The following is a 23,693-nucleotide window of genomic DNA, read 5'->3' as shown; positions in this document are numbered from 1 at the left end:
GAGAAATATTGATAATTCTTGTATTCGACTATTCGTTGTAGTCGAATACAAAATATATTTAAAGAAACTTAGGTTGGCCTTCAGGCAAAAGGGATCCTATCAAATGGTAAACTTGACCTTGTATCTTAAAAGTAAGCATGAAAGGACCTTCTGATAATTGTTGAGCACCAAAGGATCATTTGAAACGCACTACTATAAGAGCGAATATTGTCTAAGAACTGTTTAGATTGCACGTCATGTTCCTCTAAAAGTAGTGATTTCAAAGGTTCCGGTGTATCTTCAAACGAAAGCCGACTCCTTACTCCACTTTAAAGCATTACAAAAATAACATACTACGTTAATATCGCCTATACAGAAGATGATCTGTAATCAATTGTGAGGTTATAAGAAAACCCACTTTTATATTTGTCGGACCCCACCACCGAATTCGTAGATTGATCTTCTATGTTTACCTCTAAGTCATTAAGACTATGCGAAATCTGTCTGCAGTAAGAGGGGCCTCTCGCTATTCGTCCGTTTCCAGAGACCGAATAGTTTCAATTCTTAATCTTTCATTAAACAAACTTAATAATCGTTTTTGTCTCAATTAATTGTAATATTCGCGTCCCTACTCTAGTCATTGCTTATGCTCATGTTCATCTTCAAGAGATCGAATAATATTATGGTGCACCCTATCATTTGTCAAACGGTCTTCATATTGAGTAAAAGTTTCAGATTCTCGAGATAAAATGTGACGGCCGTGATCAGCTGTGAGACGTTATACCCTCTCAGTGAAGGTTTCGGTCTCACGGGATAGTACATGCCGTTCGCGGTCAGCTGTGAGCCGCAATTCTCGTTGTGAAGCGGTTTCAGGTTCTCGGCATAACACGTGTTGTTTTCGGCCTAGAGTATACCTCTAACGATTCTTGAGAACTCTTATTTCTCATTTTCTTAGCTTTGCTCGAATTTCGAGATAAAGATTTTTTAGGTGGCACTGATGCATGAAAATAAAAATTGAGTTAAAACGGACTGAGAGTGTTATAGACAAATATAATCAGAAAGCTTCGAACTCCTAAGCTATCGGAAGTTACACGTGTTATTGTGAGTCAACCATAAAAGATAGACATTTATGATGTCGGGAGATATTTTTTATATAATAAGGAGAACATTTCTTTCTGAATACATGATTTCTGTGTAGCTTTAACCATTAAGGTTGCACACGCGACGAAAGCTTAAAAATGGAGTTACTGCTCTGCTCAGGAATATGAAAAATAATTGTACCAAGTTTCGTTTAAATCCGTCGAGTAGTTTTTGTTTCTATACCGGTTATACGGACAAAAATTTTACTGTTTGCTTCTTTGGCATCAGTGTCGACCCCTAATCACCCCGTGATAGTTATTATTTAGGAAATATATTTCATGTACAGATTTAATATACCTAAGTATACATAATATATTTAGATTCCAATTTCCATGTAACGTTAAATTCGACTATACAATAACTAACAGACAACGCAGGTTACTCTCGTTTCCGTAAGTTGAGGCGGCTACATATTCGGTCCTCATAACATCACTTTTAGTGAACGAAACGACAGCGCGGTTTAATTCGATGCCAACACCATCAGAAAAAAGGAAATATTTTTAATTGTGAAAAAATATTATGATTTACACTATTTTAATATAAAATATATGGCTGTGAGTGTGTAAAAATAAATCCAGCTAGTTTCACATCACACTTATGTTTATAATTAGCTATACGACATGAAAATATACATATTAATTACCAAGCAATAATCATACAGGTAAATACTGAACAAAAGTATTAACAGTCAAAGTTTATTTTTACTAACATTTAACAACACCCATGTAAATGATGAAGAAATGATAATTATCAACGAACTAACCTTTTCTATAATACTTAACACAGCACATTTTTTAAATTATCTTGCTCAACTCTGCTCAAAAATTTGAGGGTTTTGTTGGAACTGTAATGTGTCAAAACTATGATATATCTAAACTACGATACAACTTGCATGCGGAAATGCTCATTACAATCAGTGAATTTAAAGAATAACTAACAAAAACTATTCAATTTTATTGAGCTGATGAATATCTTTTGCCTGGAAGAGATCACCGCCGCCTAATAAATATACTGTGTTTTCTTATAAAATCGTAACATAATTTCTTTTATCTACTAAATTTTAATAAATAAGTTCTTTTTGTTATTTTTATCTAAAAATGATCTTGAGCTTATATTAGGCAAAAGTATACATTAACTTTTTATAATTTCAGGACCGCACCTTAAATGGGGTGCTCGGAAAATATGCCTACGGATTATTAATAGAGAAATGATACCTACGTAACAAAGTTATGTTGGTTCCATTTTATTTATAAAATATAATGAAAATGGGCAAATATAAAACATATTATTAGACTGGGGTAGAAGCCTTTGAAAATAATGAAAAGATAAAAAAAATCGCAGTCGGATGAAACTAATACTAAACTAATTTCCACTTAATCCTTGCTGCCACTATCTTCATCATCAAATCATCAATTTTCAAGTGTTGTTGTAAAATTGTCAGCAGAAATAGTCTTCCAAAGGCGATATAATTTTATGAACATTGAATCTGTAAATAAAAAATCAAACGTTAATAATAAAATTGTAAATCAATAAAAAAAGCTACTTACATATAAAATTTTATCAACAAACTACTGTTCCCAACGCACCTCAAAATCTTGTAAAAGTCAAAAAGAATTCATCATTTTATTATTTCATTCTAAAAGTGTAATATAAAACCAATAAAAAACATGAATTGCTATCATTATAAAAATAAATACCTATAAAAGTAACAACTTACCTTTTGTGGGAACGCATGGTGAAAATTCACAAAACACGAAGATTGAATTTGATATTTTTGGTTTTATGACATTTATTTTAATTTTATTTATTTATTTATTCAAATGCATAATAAATTTATAAAGAATAGAAACATTCGATCACGAAATTATGTGGGTTCGAGTCCCGCCTCGTGATCGAATTTTTTCTATTCTTTATAAATTTATAAAACACGAAGATTAAAAATGTAACCAATGAACACAATCAATATTAGATTAATTGTAATGGTGTCTAGTTTGACTTAAAATAATAAACATCTACCCTCACTTTTAAAAATGTAGTATATTCACACGAAATATAAGCGCACCTTATAGGGAAGGGAAGATATGGGTTAAAGAGTTAAATAAATAACATGATTATATTTAAATTATTAATTTTCAACAGTTGTTCAGTAGTGATAACATGTAAATTGATTTGATTTTTACGAAATCTCATAGATGGCGCTGTTTCAAATTTGTCTTTATACTACTAAATTCATTAAACTGTTTCTCTGCCCAAATTACGTAAATGACATAGTTTTTATTTTGTAAAGCTAGATAATAGCATGGCTTACTCGAAACCAACATTTAAACATGAGTCTTTAGATTGTACGCTGTCGTAGTACACGGAATATGTAAGAAAAATAAAGGTTCACAGCTCCTCCCGCGAAGGTGATATCATGATAATATGTTTAAACTATCCTCACCCGACCTCTTAGGAATATTCATGCAAAATTTGAAGTAAATCTATGCAGTACTTTCTGAGATTAGCCCGGAAATACATACAGACAAACAGACAAAAATTCTAAAAACTATATTTTTGGCTTCTATATCGATTATAGATCATGGATCAAGTATTCTTTTAAAAAAATATTCAATGTACAGTTTTGACTTTCCTACGATTTTATTATATGTATAGATGTATAGATATTTGAGTAACTTCTCTTTGTTTCAGGAATTCAAGTGGAAAAAGATCGGCATGTTATACCACAATCACGTGATGTCAGCTGGCAAAGGGAACAGCCCCTGCTTTCTGACTCTGAGTGCAATCTTCACAGTACTCGGGAGGAAAGCGTACCCACCACCTATTTCCTTTGACGAAACGAATTACACCACATCATCGCTTAAGGAACATCTCCAAGCCTTATCCTTGGCATCCAGAAGTGAGTAGACGTATTTATTAACGCCCGATGTTAATAATCCTAATCCAAAAGAGATAGATCGATCAGTTTTTCAACAGAAACTTCTTTAGGCGCGTTGAGAGTAAAATTTCAAGGTTGCAACATAGCAACGTCACGTCATGAAGTAAGGCGACGATTTTGGTTTCTTTGAATCTTGCCAAACAAGTTTCACTTCACTCGTGTACACGGCACATACGCTCTTTTTTTTAAAAGCTTGTCCATAGGCGGGTCCACACAGAGCGAGCAGCCTCGCGAAGCAATTGCTGCGAAAAGCAGCTTGGTCTATGTGGACGTGACTCGGCTGAGGAAAAAGCACACATCATTTACATACAACAATTGCTTCGAGAGTCTCGCTCTGTGGAGACCCGCCTATTGACATGCAGATTAGATCGATCGAAAGATGTACAATAATCGAAGATTGTCGCTAATCTAAGGAGACTCATTATAAACATCGGGCGTAACTATAGTTAAGAATCTATAATGTAATTACTAATTTGGTTTGGATGGAAATAAACGATTGTTTTTAACATGTATTTTTGGTGTGGAATTTATTTATAGTTTTATTGTTTTGACCTATTATGAAGATGACCTTGATTGAAATATGGAAATTTTGTTATTACTGATTTACATTATGAACTTGTTTTTCTAGTGTTATTATATTTCTCTATTTTAAAACGCACTAATGTTTTTATTAGTTTTTAGTCTGTGTAGGTAATAATTCTGGTTATTATAATAAGTGATTTTGTGTGCATGTCAGTCATATACCTACCGTCTATTTTTTGTCTGGTAGCCGCAGAAAAAAGTGTATAAGTTATAATATACATTTAGTATTCATGTGTAGGTGTGTTTAAATCGATGGAATGAACATAGAGTTTTAAAAAGAACTAATAAAAATTCAACATCGTTGGATGTCCAGGCCGTTGGCTATTATAAAAATAATGTATACCTACTGATGGTTCAGTAAAAATAGCGAATAATTGAATCTTTATCTCAAGATTCTGTTAATAATAAAAGTAAATACCCACCCTAATGGATTTTAATTTAACTTTTATTTTAACAGCTATTCTTCCTCGATATTTATATCTACTAAAATTGCTAAGAGGTTGAAATTCTAACGTCTTGGTGTATGGACTTTCATCCAAAATCTATCAATGCCACAAATATACATTCGATTAATTTGCATTCGATATCGGTGTATACGAGGAAGGAACAATCTTAGTTACGACAATGTCAGAAATACGGATGATATTAATATATTTATAATTCTTCTGCTTTAATCATTATAGAGCTATTATAGTGTCATTATAGTTTATTACAATAAATAACAAAATACGTAGCAAATACTTCAGATTTAATGAAAAACAAGCATTTGATTGCCCTTCTTCAATATCATCATAAGCCTTTAATATGTATATGTTCCCACTGCTGGGACACGGGCCTTCTATGAGGGTATAGGCCCATCCACCACGCTGGCCACGTGCGGGTTAGCAGATGTCACATGTCGTCGAACTTTTGGTTCATGGACGGATTACGTACAGATAAATTGAAAATCAATGTTATTTGTCTAGTCTCAAACCTGCTCAACACTGTCCTTTGTCATGTTACTAATTATAATTTTACTTCAATCATGATTGATTATAATTGTGTAGTAATCTGCACATACATCTGCATATTTTTTCAATTAAATCGAACTGTTTCGTGATTAGGCAATCCATAATACATGTATATTGTAGGTACATGTCAATTGTTGGCATACACATTTTATCAAAATATTTTTCGAAGTTAAGTGCTTTAATTAACTTTTTTTTTATATTTGGACTGATTCCGCGTTGTTTTTTTAATATTCGTAATCAATCCGCAGTTATTCAGTGATAACAGAATTGAATTTATATTATGCTGGTTATATGTATGGAAGTATGATTTATCATAGAGATCTTAGTTATCTCTGAAGTTAAAACTCCTAACAACCAATTAGTATCGCTTGTTAGTATCGTTCCAACATTGATAGGACGACGACGACAAAAAATCAATTTTTCTTTTCAAATCAAATACTGACTTGTCCCTTCAAATCCACTTAACGATATATTATCCTTATGGTATTACAGAAGCATAATGCCCTTAAGATTTCAAGGGTCTTATGAAAGGAATAGCTATATTTATGCCCTTCTAAATATTTTACGGTACCATAACGATGTAATGTACCTACAAGGATTTTTATTGTGCAATTAAGGTACTTTATTACGTTGAAAAAACGTAATAAATGAAGACTTGTTTAATCGTTGTTTTTAACTGTAGGTATAATAGGTATTCACTTGTTTTTAAGAATAATTTAATTAAATAATTTTCCGCTTTGAGTTTTTTTTTTTCAATTATATAACACTAGCTTTCCACCCGCAGCTTCGCTCGCTATGTCTAAAACCTAATAAATTATATACTAAAACCTTCCTCTTGAATCACTCTATCTATTACAAAAAACCGCATCAAAATTCGTTGCGTAGTTTTAAAGATTTAAGCATACATAGGGTCAGAAAAAGCGACTTTGTTTTATACCATGTAGTGATTATGGTCGATGATCTAGTTATTTTATTATCGCAACCTGCTATTTTTTTCGTGTTTTAAACAGTTTTGAGTATAAAACGATTTTAACGATAAGGTTTAATATATGCAAATTGTATCTAGCCATCATGCAAAATATTTGATTTTAATTTGAAATATTTATATTATAAACCAAGTTATAAACCAAAGTATTGACTTATCATTATGCTCAAAATAAATCTAATAAAAACTCCGTAGCGCGATTTAAGCGGTAAAAAAGTGGAGGCACTTAAACAAAAATTTCCATTATTAATAGTTTGAAGTTCAAGGATCTGTACAGTGTGCATATTTTAGCATAGGTATGATGCAAATTTTGCTATTTCATTAGATACCTATAAACAAGTTGTGTACATTTTTTTTTATTATGTGTCGTTTGTTAATTAGGCGGGTCTACACAGAGCGAGCAGCCTCGCGAAGCAAGTGCTGCGCGAAGCAGCTCGGTCAATATGCACGCGTTACTTTAGACCCGGCTATTGTTTTGTTTTTAAACTTTGCTTACTTAAGTTCTATTTTATATTTTTAATTAATTGCAAATCATTTCATTCTATTTTTTAAGTCAAAAACATTTTTTTAATGTTATGTTTTAAAAGCGCTCGTGATTGTTAACTACTTACTACTTTACTTACTTTTAATAGATAGAGTGGTTCATGCGAAATAGTTTAGTATTTGTTATGTTTTCTACAAAGCAGACGAAGCCGCGCACAAAGCTAGTTAGAAATATCTCAGTAATAAGACTTTCAATCTTCCATTCGAAAACACTCTCTTTGCTTTATGAAGTAAAGCTTTAATTTCATTTACCAAGAACCACGGTCGATATCTGTTAGGAATAGGATTACTGAGCACCGGGGCTTTCAAATGCAAGTCAAATTGAATTGTTACTTTCTTTTGATTGAATTGGCTTAAGATTCATTATATTTGGTGTTGTTTACTTCTATTACTAATAAATGTTGTTGTCTATATTAAAATCGACCAAAAAAGTTTTTCTGTAGCGTTTTCTTTATATACCATCGAATGGCAGATTTTTATAAGTTTTCAGTAATATTTATTTATTATTTTTTATTTTAATTTTTATCCATAGTACACAATACACATAAATTTTGTAATGATTGTCAATAATTTGTGCGCTTGTTCATTCAATTCACATGCTTATCTTGTAAATAAGTGATATTATTTAAACATGAGATGTTTCAATAATTTATTTTTGACTATTAAAAATTCACAAAATAATTCGCAACTTTAAGAAAATTGCTATTTTGACAATTCAAAATTCACAAAATAATTCGCAACTTCAACAATCCTGCTATACCAATTATATTAGATAATACTTTATTCTTCATAATAGAACATTTCACAGACCATTGAGCATTGTTTTTGTAAAATTCGTGTTGTTTTCATCTTCCAGGAGATGTTTACGAAAAGCCTTATCTAGAACTCCAATTTGCGACTTGTCACGCATCAAAATTTATGAGAATGTTTTTATTACGGAACTCTGTATGTAAAAAACAAATTAAATAAAGTAAAAGTAACTTTTCTTTATTATATTCTTAACCTTAACTTCTCTCATACACACACACACACACACAAACACAAAAAATAAGGTAATTGTTCTGGGAAAAGTACCATGGAAATTTTTATATTATTATATATTATATGTACTTTATCTAATGCTTCGTAATCTCTCTAATGAAAATTTCAATACAATTTGCAATGCAATGTTACTTCGAAACTTAATAAAATTTCCCCTCCCGTCTTGTTTTTATAAAAGTTTTGAATAGAGTTACGCCAACTCAAACTCAAACTCAAACATTCATTTATTCAATTAGACTACTATTTAGTAGCACTTTCGAATCGTCATTACATAAGTAGGTATTTTTAACATTTACCACCGGAACGTGCACCAAGTAATTGCTTGAAAATGGCAAAATGCTATCTCAATTAAAACATTTATAAAATGGGTGTCGAACTCGACTAAATACTCATTTATGTATAACTAAAGCTGTGCTCCGCTCTTGTAGGTCTTAGCGAGATGATAAATTTATAATATATAGCCTATAGCCTTCCTCCATAAATGGGCTATCTAACACCGAAAGAATTTTTCAAATCGGACCAGTAGTTCCCGAGAATAGTCCATTTATCGAAGAAGGCTATAATATATCATCATTCATCACATCATCATTCATCATGGCCACGTTTCCATCTGCAAGAAAACTTGCGCAAGAAATGTCCGATAGTCTGTCTGACAGCAGCTTGCAAGTTTACTTGCAGGTGGAAACGCGGAATTAGACCATCAGGATCGGAGCACTGCGGGTAAAACCGCGGGGTACAGCTAGTTATGATATATCCATACTAATATTGTAAATGCGAAAGTAACTCTGTCTGTCTGTCTGTTACTCAATCACGCCTTAACTACTGAACCAATTTGCATGAAATTTGGTATAGAGATATTTTGATACCCGAGAAAGGACATAGGATAGGTTTTATCCCGGAAATCCCACGGGAACGGGAACTATGTGGGTTTTTCTTTGACTGCGCGGGCGATGCCGCGGGTGGAAAGCTAGTGTATAATATTATATCCAATGGATTCTTTAGCATACAACTATAATAGTGTTTGTTAATACTGTTTGTTTGTGACAGTAGATATTGCTTTGCAAATATGTTTCTTACGTGATTTATATACGAAATTGTATCGGAATGTAATGTAAGCTGGGTTGGAGTGAAATAATAGATGTTTATGTGAATGATAAATTGTTAAAGATAAATTGTTTTTAAATAGACTTTCCTAGTTTATTATGTCAGCGTAGAAACAATACAAGGGCTTTTTCATTTAATTTTCCATGGAAAAAGTATGTTAGTGAACTTAGCAGATCATTTTTAGCAGATCAAAAAAAAATGTGAGTTCTTATCGCGTGCAGTTGAGTTCTACAGTTCCTGATACTTTTTAGAAATAGTTCTGGCGTTTTTACCTTAAAAACGACATTTGAAAAAATGATCTGCCAACCTTCCGTAGCAGATCATTTTTAGCAGATCAAAAAAAAAATGTGAGTTCTTATCGCGTGCAGTTGAGTTCTACAGTTCCTGATACTTTTTAGAAATAGTTCTGGCGTTTTTACCTTAAAAAACGACATTTGAAAAAATAATCTGCCAACTTCCCGTAGTAGATAATTTTTTAGCAGATCAAAAAAAATGTGAGTTCTTATCGCGTGCAGTTGAGTTCTACAGTTCCTGATACTTTTTAGAAATAGTTCTGGCGTTTTTACCTTAAAAAACGACATTTGAAAAAATAATCTGCCAACTTCCCGTAGCAGATCATTTTTAGCAGATCAAAAAAAAATGTGAGTTCTTATCGCGTGCAGTTGAGTTCTACAGTTCCTGATACTTTTTAGAAATACTCGCGTAAAATGAAACACTAGAAAATTTATTTATGTCATATTTCATCACGCCGTAGCATCACGCCGTAGCATCACGCCGTAGTATCATGCCGTAGCATCATGCCGTAGCTTCATGCCGTAGCATCATGCCGTAGCATCATGCCGTAGGATCATGCCGTAGCATCATGCCGTAGCATCATGCCGTAGCATCATGCCGTAGCATCATGCCGTAGCATCATGCTGTAGCATCGCGCCGTAGCATTACGCCGTAGCATCACGCCATAGCATCATGCCGAAGCATCATGCCGTAGCATCATGCCGTAGCATCACGCCGTAGTATCATGCCGTAGCATCATGCCGTAGCATCACACCGTAGCATCATGCCGTAGCATCACGCCGTAGCATCACGTCGTAACACATGCCGTAGCATTACGCCGTAGCATCACGCCGTAGCATCACAGCGTAGCATCACGCCGTAGCATCACGTCGTAGCATCACGTCGTAGCATCACGTCGTAGCATTACGTCTTAGCATCACGTTAAGCCGGGTCCAGGTCGGGTTTTTCCAAATGTCGTTTGTTAAGGTAAAAACGCCAGAACTATTTCTAAAAAGTATCAGGAACTGTAGAACTCAACTGCACGCGATAAGAACTCACATTTTTTTTTGATCTGCTAAAAATGATCTGCTACGGGAAGTTGGCAGATCATTTTTTCAAATGTCGTTTTTTAAGGTAAAAACGCCAGAACTATTTCTAAAAAGTATCAGGAACTGTAGAACTCAACTGCACGCGATAAGAACTCACATTTTTTTTTTGATCTGCTAAAAATGATCTGCTAAGTTCACTAACATGGAAAAAGTTAGAAAAAATCTCGATTGTTGTTTTTTGCTACAAATTGATGATATTATATTAAAGCTAACATTTGAATTACAACAATAACATTAGGAATATACAGAACCAAGTCTTAGCCAAAATTCGAGCATATTCCGAAACGTATTCCTCACAACTCATTGTATGACTCTTCAACAGTATTATCACGTATTTCCCGCCAATATGAGAAATAAAATAACCAAATAAATTGTTCTATTCTAATTGAAATACCATCTCTACTAGATTTCCGACCGCATTTCGAAGTACAAATTCCACCCTTTCAGATGTTGTTATTGCGAATTAGACCCTATCCCCTTATCAAAGGACTTATTTATGTATATCTTAAAATGTATTGAAATAAGTACAGGCATACTGTGAAAGAAACATACGAGTTGCATTAGAATTATATTACGATTATCGGTCCGCAGTGAAAGAAATATCAAAATCGGTGCAGATCCTGAGATTAGCCCGTTTAAACAATTATGAATACTAGTCAGCTTTATATTATTATTTATTAGTATAGATTATATTTATGGGAAGAAATAAATAAAAATTAACAGATTACATGCCATTGGATATGCAAAACTGACAAGTTTCATCATCTATTTTGTTTATAACTAGCTTACCGCCCGCGGCTTCGCCCGCTTTGTCTAAAACCTAATAAATTATATACTAAAACCTTCCTCTTGAATCACTTTATCTGTTAAAAAAACCGCATCAAAATCCGTTGCGTAGTTTTAAAGATTTAAGCATACAAAGGGACATAGGGACAGAGAAAGCGACTTTGTTTTATACTATGTTATATGTAGTGATTGATCTGTAAATGGTCGACATTTTGTTGAACGATAATTTATGAGTAAGTTCAAATTATGCGTATATTATCACAATAAATAAAACTATATACAAACAATTATATTGTCTTTATCACTACAGATATTTGTGAAATTCTGTATACAAACAATTATATTATCTGTATACAGTAACAAACCGGAAACTACGTGACGTGTCAAGGGTTGTACAAACTTTTGTAATGTTATTTTTCTCCAGAAACTTTGTTTATTGAATCCCACTCGGGCACACGTGTATCGAAATAATGCTTTGTTTTATGAGGTATTTAAGACCTTGTGTTAGTGGAAATATTTTGAGTTAATTATTAGAAATTGGTGGAAGTTTTAGAATACTTTTAAGTTTTACTTTTATAAGTATGTCGCCGTCTGTTGGACGTTGACGTTTGTTAAATCAACGTTCGGACTAGGCATTCAATTAAATATCGTCCTTCAATGAAAACGCTAGTAATTCAATCAAATAGCAGATTCAACAAGATGTCAGTACAGTATACTAGTTGTCCCAGAAGACGTTGTTCTGCTCTATTGCCCCTTTGTCGTGTTTTCTTGCCGTAACAAAAACCGTTAAATAATTTAGCTGAATTTGTAGAGCCATTCTTGAATTTTGCGCTATATTTGTGAATATTTAAAGCATTGTAATTGTCAGCGATTGGTGGTTATTTTAATATAGTTTTTTGTGTGATTTAGTTTTATATATTTTGGTATTGGTGCTATGTACCGAGCGATATGATATAGGTAATATTTAATTGCAAAGCAATGTGGGAACTAGGACCATATATTTATACGGCTATGAAATGTATGTGCAAACAACAATATATTACACATGCAAGAAATATATCAAGGTTTTAGTAACTTTTTAAGTGAAAAGTTCTTTCGGTGCGTTGAGCGATTTTTCTTGAGGAAAATTTATGAGTCGGAGCCGACAACTGGTGAAATTAACTTGCTAAGTTAAAGTTGTACAGAATAAGCAAAGAGTGGTTTCTTCAGATACATAACATTTTTTTCATTCACGTCTGTCTGCAGTTCTTAAACTATTTATTCATGTTTACTTTAAACTAGAATGTACCGGTGAACTTCGTGTCATCTATAAATTATATTTTTATCTTCTTACCGTTTATACCTTTACTGAACTACGATAAACATTTTAAAACCCAAAATCAGTTAAATCGGCTCAGCTGTTCTCGAGTTTTAGCGAGACTAACGAACAGCAATTGATTTGTATATAAAATTATAATATTGATATTTTTTACCTGCAGTGCTCCACTCCTGTTGGTCTTAGCGTGATGGTATATAGCCTATAAATGGGATATCTAACACCGAAAGAATTATTCAAATCGGACCAGTAGATCCTGAGATTAGCGCGTTCAACAAACAAAAAACTCTTCAGCTTTATAATAATATTAGTATAGATACACATATAACTTTAGTTTAAAATGTAATACATTTGCAAATACGATAATATAATCAAATGAAATGCAATGCCTCGTGTCGTTATCGTGGGAACGACAATGTAGCAAATTGTTTGCATTGAAATACTATATTGATACTGATATTTATTTATAAGTTATTATAATATAATTTAATAATATTCTAAATGGGTTATAATTCAGATATTTTATTTCATTAAAAGATGCTTTTACTATTACATTTTAAAAAATAATATACACCTACATTTATCTTAAACGAATTATTCTTAATTATTAAATTATAGTATGACTATTAAAACATGAATATTTTATCCTATCTTATCTTAATACTATTATTATAAAGGCGAAAGTTTGTATGGATATATGGATGTATGGATGTATGGATGTATGGATGTATGGATGTATGGATGTATGGATGTTTGTTACTCTTTCACGTAAAAACTACTGAACCGATTACAATGAAATTTAGCACACATATAGAGGGTAACTTGGATTAACACATAGGATAGGTTTTATCCCGGAAATCCCACGGGAACGGGAACTAAGCGGGTTTTTCTTTGAAAATGCGGGCGAAGCCGCGGGCGGAAAGCTAGTTATATAATAAAATTCACGATAATCCCGGGCGGGTACATACATTAAGTTTTTATTTTTAGCGTTATCTTCTAACCTTCGAAAGCACTAATTCATTTTCTATTAAAAAAAGGTAAAGAGAAAAATGTTCTATTAAAAGCTATACACATAAAATATTTTAGGTGTAAGAGCATTGGAACCCTTCTATTTACGATCACTTACCGTTACATTACCCGAGTCGTAAAGCTATGCTATGCGAAGCTTCTATTTTTGCGGAAAAAGGAAGTTTTTATATGATAAGGTATTGGTATTTATTATGTAACTGTATTAAAGTATATTATTGACTAGCTGCTCCGCGTGGTTTCGCCCCCGTGGCTCCACTCCTGTTGGTCATAGCGTGATAATATATAGCCTATAACCTTCCTCGATAAATGGGCTATCTAACACTGAAAGAAATTTTCAAATCGGACCAGTAGTTCCCGATATTTGCGCGTTCAAACAAACAAACAAACTCTTCAGCTTTATAATACTAGTATAGATAATGAAATATTTATTTTATGTCTGAAATAAGGTATTCTTAGATAATAATTTGTGGTGTGTGTTTGTAATCAATAAATGTAATATTATAAGAATGTTGTATCTTTTCGTTATTAAGTGGATATGGTTTGTTGTATTATATTTAAAAAAATACAGAATTATACCGAATTAAAAAAAATGTTTTACTGGTATTTTGTTTTCCCTTTTTTGCGAATAAAAAACACTCTTCTTAATTTTTAAAACAATTGTGTGACAATATTAATTTGTGTAATCAAGGTATTTTGTGTTGCAGTTGGTTGTGGTTTAAGTTTATTTTTAAGGTGATATTTTAAAATTACATAGGTAAGTATTATTTATTTATAATTATCTTTTGTTACAGTTGTGGTCGTTTGCGCGAGTCCTAACACTGTAAGAGAAATAATGCTGGCCGCAGATGACTTGAACATGGTATCTTCGGGGGAATACGTTTTCTTCAATATAGAACTGTTTTCCAAGTAAGTATAAATAAACTTCTAATCTACACTTATACATATTAGTTTGATTGCATTGAACAGTTTCCGAAACGGCACAGAGAGAAAGCTACATTATAGTCATAAGATATTTTTTTGTCCCGTATTCACGCTTATTAAACATAAGTTGATAAAGGAATCAATTTTGTCGAATTTGATATTAATTTTATAGCATTAAAAGGTTTACAAATGGTTAATAAATTATATTATTTAAGGAATAGAATAGATCTCACCAGAGCACCCGAATTTCATCTACTCTTTCGGTTTAATGTGTCTAATAGTCCGTTTTCTTATGGGCATGCTTGTATGGAAAGGTATACATTTTTGAGTAAAGCAATGAAATTTGGTTCGAATGTTGTACTCGTCCACCTAAGCCCAAATCGCCTGGTAGCCAGTATCTACTCCCCGGCAGAATGTAGGGAGGGGGGGTTATAGAACAGAGCGCCCGGCGCTCGGAAAAAAAATTCTGGCGGATTCATTTGGCCCTTTGAGTCGAGTTTGGTGTCGTTATCAGGTAACTAGATGATGCCCGATTCATTCCCCATACCAGTTTTTTAGGGTTCCGTAGCAAAATATGTCACAATCTTTAAAATAATAAACTTTTGGCAGTGGCAAAATCCAAACAAACCAGTATATTTTTATATTTTTGTATCAAACTTGGTTTATAAAAAAACTAGCGACCCGCCCCGGCTTCGCACGGGTGCAATGCTGATACTAAATACACTACAGAAAAATTGTGAACGTTGTATAGGTATAAAAATATAGCGGCCCGCTCCGGTGAGTCCGGCATCGCACGGGTATAAAATACATAGCCGGGCGGCCGCAAACGCTACGTCCCGCAATTTTTAAATCTGTAATATCTTCGAAAATATTCACTTAAATCATACGGTGTAAAGGGCCATATAGATCTATATTAAATGAACAATGTATCCATGGTATTTAATTGGTTAAGGATTAATGCTGTATTGGTTAAAATCGCTTCGAAAATTAGCCATTATTTGTCGTAAAAAGTAAATGACAAAAAAAAGTTATTGTGGGTTATCCATAAGAGATAGACATATACCATCGCGGACTTTTCTGTAGACCTTTTCAATGTGTATAATACTTAGTACATTATTTTGATAAAACTCGTAGGGTTCAGCCTGCGTTTGCAATGTAAGCGGAATAAATGTAATTTTTTACGACATCACATTAGAAACCTCAAAAATAACAGTACTTCTCCACTACTTAATGGATCTTATTATACATATAAACCTTCCTCTTGAATCACTCTATCTATTAAAAAAAACCGCATCAAAATCCGTTGCGTAGTTTCAAAGATTTAAGCGTACAAAGGGACATAGGGACATAGGGACATAGGGACAGGGAAAACGACTTTGTTTTATACTATGTAGTGATACTGTCTGAAAGGCCATTTCATGCAGATTATAAAAACATTAACATGTAACATATATCTTACCATTTTCAATGTGAAATAAATTATAGAAAGTACAGGAACGTTCGTCAGCGCAGCGTAGGGGACGGCTAATAGACCCGAAAAATAAGCAATAACATAAAACAAAAACCAGTCAAGTGCGAGTCTGACTCGCCCATCGAGTGTTTCGTACTTATTTGTCCTATACCATGTTATCTTGTCTGGTAGGACCTGGTTAACTGATACACACACACTTTCGTCTTTATAATATTAGTGTGATTTTAATCATCTTTAAATTATAAACGAAGTCAGGTAACATTGTTAGAAATAAAAATATATAATAATAGAACGTTTTTGTATTAATAATAATGACAACCACCTCCACAATTACATAATTCGGTACATTTGAGCTGGCGTATAAAACTATTCAATCTGGAATTGCAAGATTTCACGCACCGACATCTTATCAATTCAAAGCTTCTCTTTTCTTTTTATTTCAGGTGGGCAAGGAATATTTTGTTTTTTTTAGGAATTAGGTCCCTAAATATATTATACAGCCTGTAAAACTGCCCTTAAGGTGTGTTGTTTAAGGGTAGCTTCTGTGGGAGGCAAATTTTCGATTTGCCTGTCCGTTTTTGTTAAAAATTTGTTTGCGACCCTCATTTACTGTCACAGCGGGGTACAATGTGAAAAACAAACATGTACTTATAATAATTATAAAAAAATATAAGTTCTGGATAAGAGTATCCTTAAAATATCGTGACCGTCCTTAACTATCATGCATTGTAATCACAAACTTTTCAATTTCACTGTCTGCATATTTGCCACTATAAAGTGCTTCAAATCCTCGTGTGACATTCGGATATGCCTTCCATACCTCAAATGCAGGTGTTCCTATAGTTCTTTTAGACCTTCTAGCTTTGGAACACACGATATAGTAGTAGTAGCCAAAATAATGTTAAGAACAGTCGACAGATATGGCTCGTACAGAATATCATGTATTCCAAGCTAGAAGGTCTAAAAGAACTATAGTAACACCTGCATTTGAGGTATGGAAGGCATATCCGAATGTCACACGAGGATTTGAAGCACTTTATAGTGGCAAATATGCAGACAGTGAAATTGAAAAGTTTGTGATTACAATACATGATAGTTAAGGGCGGTCACGATATTTTAGGGATACTCTTATCCAGAACTTATATTTTTTTATAATAATTATAAGTACATGTTTGTTTTTCACATTGTACCCCGCTGTGACAGTAAATGAGGGTCGCAAACAAATTTTTAACAAAAACGGACAGGCAAATCGAAAATTTGCCTCCCACAGAAGCTGCCCTTAAACAACACACCTCAAGGGCAGTTTTACAGGCTGTATAATATATTTAGGGACCTAATTCCTAAAAAAATCAAAATATTCCTTGCCCACCTGAAATAAAAAGAAAAGAGAAGCTTTGAATTGATAAGATGTCGGTGCGTGAAATCTTGCAATTCCTGCAGATTGAAGTGTTTTTATACGCCAGCTCAAATGTACCGAATTATGTAATTGTGGAGGTGGTTGTCATTATTATTAATACAAAAACGTTCTATTATTATCTATCTTTATTTTTAACAATGTTACCTGACTTCATTTATAATTTAAAGATGATTAAAAATCACACTAATATTATAAAGACGAAAGTGTGTGTGTATCAGTTAACCAGGTCCTACCAGACAAGATAACATGGTATAGGACAAATAAGCACGAAACACTCGATGGGCGAGTCAGACTCGCACTTGACTGGTTTTTGTTTTATGTTATTGCTTATTTTTCGGGTCTATTAGCCGTCCCCTACGCTGCGCTGACGAACGTTCCTGTACTTTCTATAATTTATTTCACATTGAAAATGGTAAGATATATGTTACATGTTAATGTTTTTATAATCTGCATGAAATGGCCTTTCAGACAGTATTTTTTTATAAACCAAGTTTGATACAAAAATATAAAATTATACTGGTTTGTTTGGATTTTGCCACTGCCAAAAGTTTATTATTTTAAAGATTGTGACATATTTTGCTACGGAACCCTAAAAAACTGGTATGGGGAATGAATCGGGCATCATCTAGTTACCTGATAACGACACCAAACTCGACTCAAAGGGCCAAATGAATCCGCCAGAATTTTTTTTCCGAGCGCCGGGCGCTCTGTTCTATAACCCCCCCTCCCTCCATTCTGCCGGGGAGTAGATACTGGCTACCAGGCGATTTGGGCTTAGGTGGACGAGTACAACATTCGTAGCAAATGGCATTGCTTTACTCAAAAATGTATACCTTTTCCCATAAGAAAACGGACTATAAGGGCTACCCGAATATTATTAAAAAAACATTTATGCAAAATATAAAATAATAAATGTGTATTTAGTTTCCATGCTCCGTGTTATTCTTATCAAATTGCGATTATTTACATATTATGACGTTCGTAAATAATGCATTTTAAACATTGGCATTTTATCAAATGACCTTTGAACGTGACCTTTTCAATGAAACGTCAGCACATCACTCATATAAGTAAGTACCTTATATGTTATAGTACTTTTAGAAATATACACGGGGCTGGGTTCGATGTAAGTTTGCTAAAATTATCTGTTCAATTAAAATAACAAAGGAACCTTAATAGAAAAATAAGAATGAGATCGTTTTTGCAATCTTTCTGTGACCTTTAGAGGCAAACATGAATCAGGTACTGTGATTGTGTTGATTTTATTTGAGATTATGCTTTCTCTATTCTGGTCAAATATTAAATCCAAATAATATAAGTATTTTGATTTAGAAATCCCACTTATGTTCACCCAATACTAACCTATGTCCTATGCATTTTGAACTCACATTTAATTTTCACCAAAATTCACAATAAAGTTGCTTGATATTACAAATATATTGTAGTAGGAATATAAAACAAAAAGGAGCGCGTAGATTAACTTTGTTAAAGAAATAGGGGATTGAATCCTTTTACTTTTGTTTGAGGGTGAAACTGTGGAACACACCCAATTTCTTCTTTTAATATATACTGATGACTGACTGATTCATCTATCTATTGGACCGATCGGACTAAAATTTGGCATGAATATAGCTACTATGATGAAGGCATTCTCAATGAAAATATCTAAATTCGTTGATAAATTCCTATCCCCAACGAGTATAAAATAGATGATAAAAGCTGTTATAATTTATTTAAAGTCCAAAGTCCAAATTTATTTAGCGCTTAAATATAATATTTCTTTAACAGCTTGGCTTCAGCATCTTCCAAAGAGCCATGGAAGGTGGAGGGGGATACAGATGAAAGAAACGAGCGAGCGAGACGGGCGTATAGCGCTGTTCTCACTGTCACCAGCCCGGCGCCTGAGAAGAAAGAGTATTTGGAATTTTCTGATAAGGTATTACCATACTAACATTCAAGCAAAAATAGTAAGTATGGATGGATGTATGGATGTTTGTTGCTCTTTCATGTAAAAACTACCGGACGGATTTTCTATGTGGATCTTGACTAAATTTTCATTTCATTTACATTTTTAATGTCGCTCATGTGTCAGACTAAGGGCGCTTGTGCACTACAAGGAATTTTACTGTCCGGCATTCCGATTTTTTACGGTCCGGTGTGGCATGAAAAAACCGATGAATTGCTTGTGCACCTGTCCGTCTTTACTCGGATCAGTGCGGTACAGTTCAAGGAAGTATGGCGGTATAATGCTATCATAAATGATTGTTTTCGCATTTTACAAGAAACGAGTAAAAATATAGAAGGTGAAATATTATATAACTTCGTTATAATAAAAAGTAAAGTTCCGTAAGAGATTTAAAATGCGTGTTTCACTTATTTATTTTAATCGGTGACGAGGAGCTAAATCTATTCCCACTTGAACTTTAACTTACCAACACTTACTTAGATAATAATTATAGGTCAATGCTTGGTCAATGTATATAAAATAACAATACCGACTTCTCAAATCTCATTGCCAGCTAAAAGAAAGTAAAACAAGAGCTTGCTTTCAATTGGCATATGCAATAAAAAGAGTAAAATCCAAGCAAGTGGGCACTCGAAAACAATTATACCTACAGCGACTCGTAAACTCAAAAAACCATCCGGAATAGGGAAAAGTAAAATGTCGGACAGTAAAATTACGTATAGTGCACAAGCTAGTATTTAGATTAATTGCGTGCCATACCGGACCGTAAAAAATCGGAATGCCGGACCGTAAAATTCCTTGTAGTGGACAAACGCCCTAAGGGCGTCCGACATTTTACTTTTCTCTATTCCGGATGGTTTTTTGTGTCTACGAGTCGCTGTAGGTATAATTGTTTTCGAATGCCCACTTGCTTGGATTTTACTGTTTTTACTGCATATGCCAATTAAAAGCAAGCTCTTGTTTTACTTTCTTTTAGTTGGCAATGAGATTTGAGAAGTCGGTATTGTTATTTTATATACATTGACCAAGCATTGACCTATAATTATTATCTAAGTAAGTGTTGGCAAGTTAAAGTTCAAGTGGGAATAGCTTTAGCTCCTCGTCACCGATTAAAATAAATAAGTGAAACACGCATTTTAAATCTCTTACGGAACTTTACTTTTTATTATAACGAAGTAATATAATATTTCACCTTCTATATTTTTTACTCGTTTCTTGTAAAATGCGAAAACAATCATTTATTATACCGCCATACTTCCTTGAACTGTACCGCACTGATCCGAGTAAAGACGGACAGGTGCACAAGCAATTCATCGGTTTTTTCATGCCACACCGGACCGTAAAAAATCGGAATGCCGGACAGTAAAATTCCTTGTAGTGCACAAGCGCCCTAACACATCAAATTATAGAAATACTTTTTTCCTCTGTCCGGAGGTGGAACCGCGCGGCACAGCTAGTGTAATATAATCTGCTAACGATTGTCATATTGAAAAAAAAATATATTGTATGTATATGTAAAACGTAACGTCGATAGGTTCTTTGTTCATTAAATATAAGTAGGTATGGAAACCTGTCTAGCAGTATTTGAAATAATAAAAATATTATTTTTCAATTATCTTGTGTTGACGTGCAGGCACTATCATATTATTTTTTTTAAGAGTTTCATAAAACTAACAAAGTTGTATTTGAAGGGTCTGACTCGTATGTTTTTGTTACAATTTTTTATTGAAGCATTTTATTTTAGCTACGAATATATTATGTAATTTCAATGTTTATAGCACGGGTACTAAGTATGCAGATATTTTTTCAATTATAATACTTATTGAGACATGCTGAGTAGCTGTGATTTACACTAATTTTTAAAATTACTTTCATTTAATTGATTGCGCCTATTCCTTAATTTGATGAATTGTATAATTCATTTTTCATCGATATGACTCTTTTTTTCCACGTAAACAACAAGCAATTTCACATACTATTTTTATCAATAAAATCTCCAATCACAGGTCAAAGACCTAGCCGCTACGAAGTACAACTACACGTTCGGCAAAGGCGAGGTGGTGTCTACGTTCGTAGCTGCGTTCTACGACGCGGTGCTGCTCTACGCGTTTGCGCTGAACGACACGCTACGCCAGGCGGCTGATCCGAGAGGGCAACTGGATGGAGCCGCGGTCATTAGGAACATGTGGAATCGGACGTTTCAAGGTCTGTGCTTTATGTGCGTCTATACTTGCTTGTATCTGTACTATGAACGTCTGTACTATGTCTTCTTGTATCTATATTGTGAGCGTCTATAGTTACTTATGTGTATGGTACGAAGTCTATATTTTTCTTGTATCTATGGTGCAAGGTCTAAATTTTCCTGTTTCTATGTTTTGAGCGTCTAAAGTTGCTTGTTTCTATATTATCAATGTTTATATTTGCTTAAGTCTATGTTGTGAATGTCTATACTATTAGCGTCTATATTTTTCTAGTATCTATGTGTTGCGGTTAGTTGCTCCTGTTTATTTTGTGCGGGGTTTTGCTTATGTGTATGTTGTGAAGGTCTAAAGTTTATTGTGTCTATGGTATGAGGGTCTGTACTTGCTTACGTATATGGTTGATCAAGTTTGTAGTGAATTGGGTGTAATTGTAATTGGACTGATGAGTTTTGATGGTTTTGATTTGACTTGTCTATTGCGTATTGTATAGAATAATTTTTTATGTTGCAATATACTGATTACTACGTGTGTTTGTAAGAGCTTAGGTTGGGATCAATAAAATATCTATATGACAGGGAACGGGGCTAGTATTTGTAAAAGCAATAGATAAGCGAAAAGGATGATTTACCGCTAGAAGATATGAGAACATAGAACTAATGATAGCCTGGTAGACGATATTAGGGCACAAGACATATTATGATAGTAATTAATCTTGAAATTTGACACTAATAAATCAAACAATATAACCCATTGACCACCGAGCGGCCCGATTGGGCCGAGACACAATAGATTTTCTATTGTGTCTGTGATCCGAGGACTGACGGATTAACAGACTTAATTTTTCACAAAAATCCAAACTTTGGTTTGGAGGCTTTTGTTTAACCTAAATATAATAAACACATAAGTCATTAGCTTGGTTTTGACCCAAAACATATTTTGGGGTATTGCCAAAGCACTAAAAATATTTAATTTATTGGCGTTGAGTAAAGCCGCTTATTTATGTGGCGTATTTATCATTGAAGGTGTTAAGTGGCAAAGGCTTGCATTTATACTATTAAATTGAATTGGTTCTTAGTTCTTTCAAAATGGCAGTTTTCATTAAAGCCACGATAAAAAAGGAAAATCAGAAAGTTAAATTATCCTGTGTCCAATTTCCAACGAATGTTAAGCAGTATCAAAAAAATTGGTTGTCTGTAAAGTCGGTTTACTGACGATGCAGGTTGAACGTGACAACGTCTTAAGGCCGATTGTGCTTCTTTGTCGCTCGTTCCGCGCTCTTGTTTGCACTTCAAGCCTTACATGGAACGCCTCAGAGCGAGGTAACGCCGCATGAGTCATATTTTTTCGTGCGTGCAGCCGGCTCTATCGAATTATAAGACGTTGTCACGTCAAAAAAAGTTAGCCTATGCTTTACGTTAAATTAAAAAAAAAATCTTTCTCTTTAACTATACAGTACAGAAAAAATATGTATAAAACTGTAGACACAATAAATATTAACAAAATTGGCAATCTATTCTGACCTTTACATTGTTCAATGTTCAGCCAAAAGCATCGATATTACATTTTTCATTAAAAATCTGGCGAAAACTGGATAAATAACATTTCATTTTGTGAAAGTATCTACTTCAAGAGCAAAAGGTTCAGACTTAGCAGCTAAAATTACTTCATCATTCAATTTGGATATCCTACTTATATAATATTAGAAAGTTTGTAGATGGATGTATGTGTATTTGTAACTCTTTACGAAAAACCTACCGTACAGATTTTAATGTATCTTTACAGTACTATAGATCATATTATATCAGAATAACACATGAGCTATACAAATATTTGATTTTGAGGCTTCGTCCGCGGGTAAAACCGCAGGGCAAAACTAGTCAGTTTAT

General features: G+C 33.5%; 1 protein-coding gene across 3 annotated transcripts in view; it reads left to right on the top strand.

The window, feature by feature from the left end:
- Positions 1 to 23,693, top strand: part of LOC149479326 (atrial natriuretic peptide receptor 1) — a 136,494-nt gene that overhangs the window by 76,247 nt on the left and 36,554 nt on the right. For all 3 annotated transcript variants that reach the window (XM_089707921.1, XM_089707925.1, XM_089707922.1), the window contains exons 4-7: positions 3,808 to 4,015; positions 14,623 to 14,737; positions 19,429 to 19,576; positions 21,613 to 21,811. In XM_089707921.1, the coding sequence (XP_089564047.1) occupies positions 3,808 to 4,015; positions 14,623 to 14,737; positions 19,429 to 19,576; positions 21,613 to 21,811 (670 nt within the window). The remainder of the gene's footprint in view (positions 1 to 3,807; positions 4,016 to 14,622; positions 14,738 to 19,428; positions 19,577 to 21,612; positions 21,812 to 23,693) is intronic.

Source organism: Colias philodice, chromosome 20 (genome assembly GCF_061535455.1).
Source record: "Colias philodice isolate Cphi_HAF_F1 chromosome 20, ilColPhil1 Martin Lab GWU primary, whole genome shotgun sequence".
NCBI lineage: Eukaryota > Metazoa > Arthropoda > Insecta > Lepidoptera > Pieridae > Colias > Colias philodice.
Note: the sequence above shows the minus strand (reverse complement) of the source record. Positions and strands in the feature narration are given on the sequence as shown.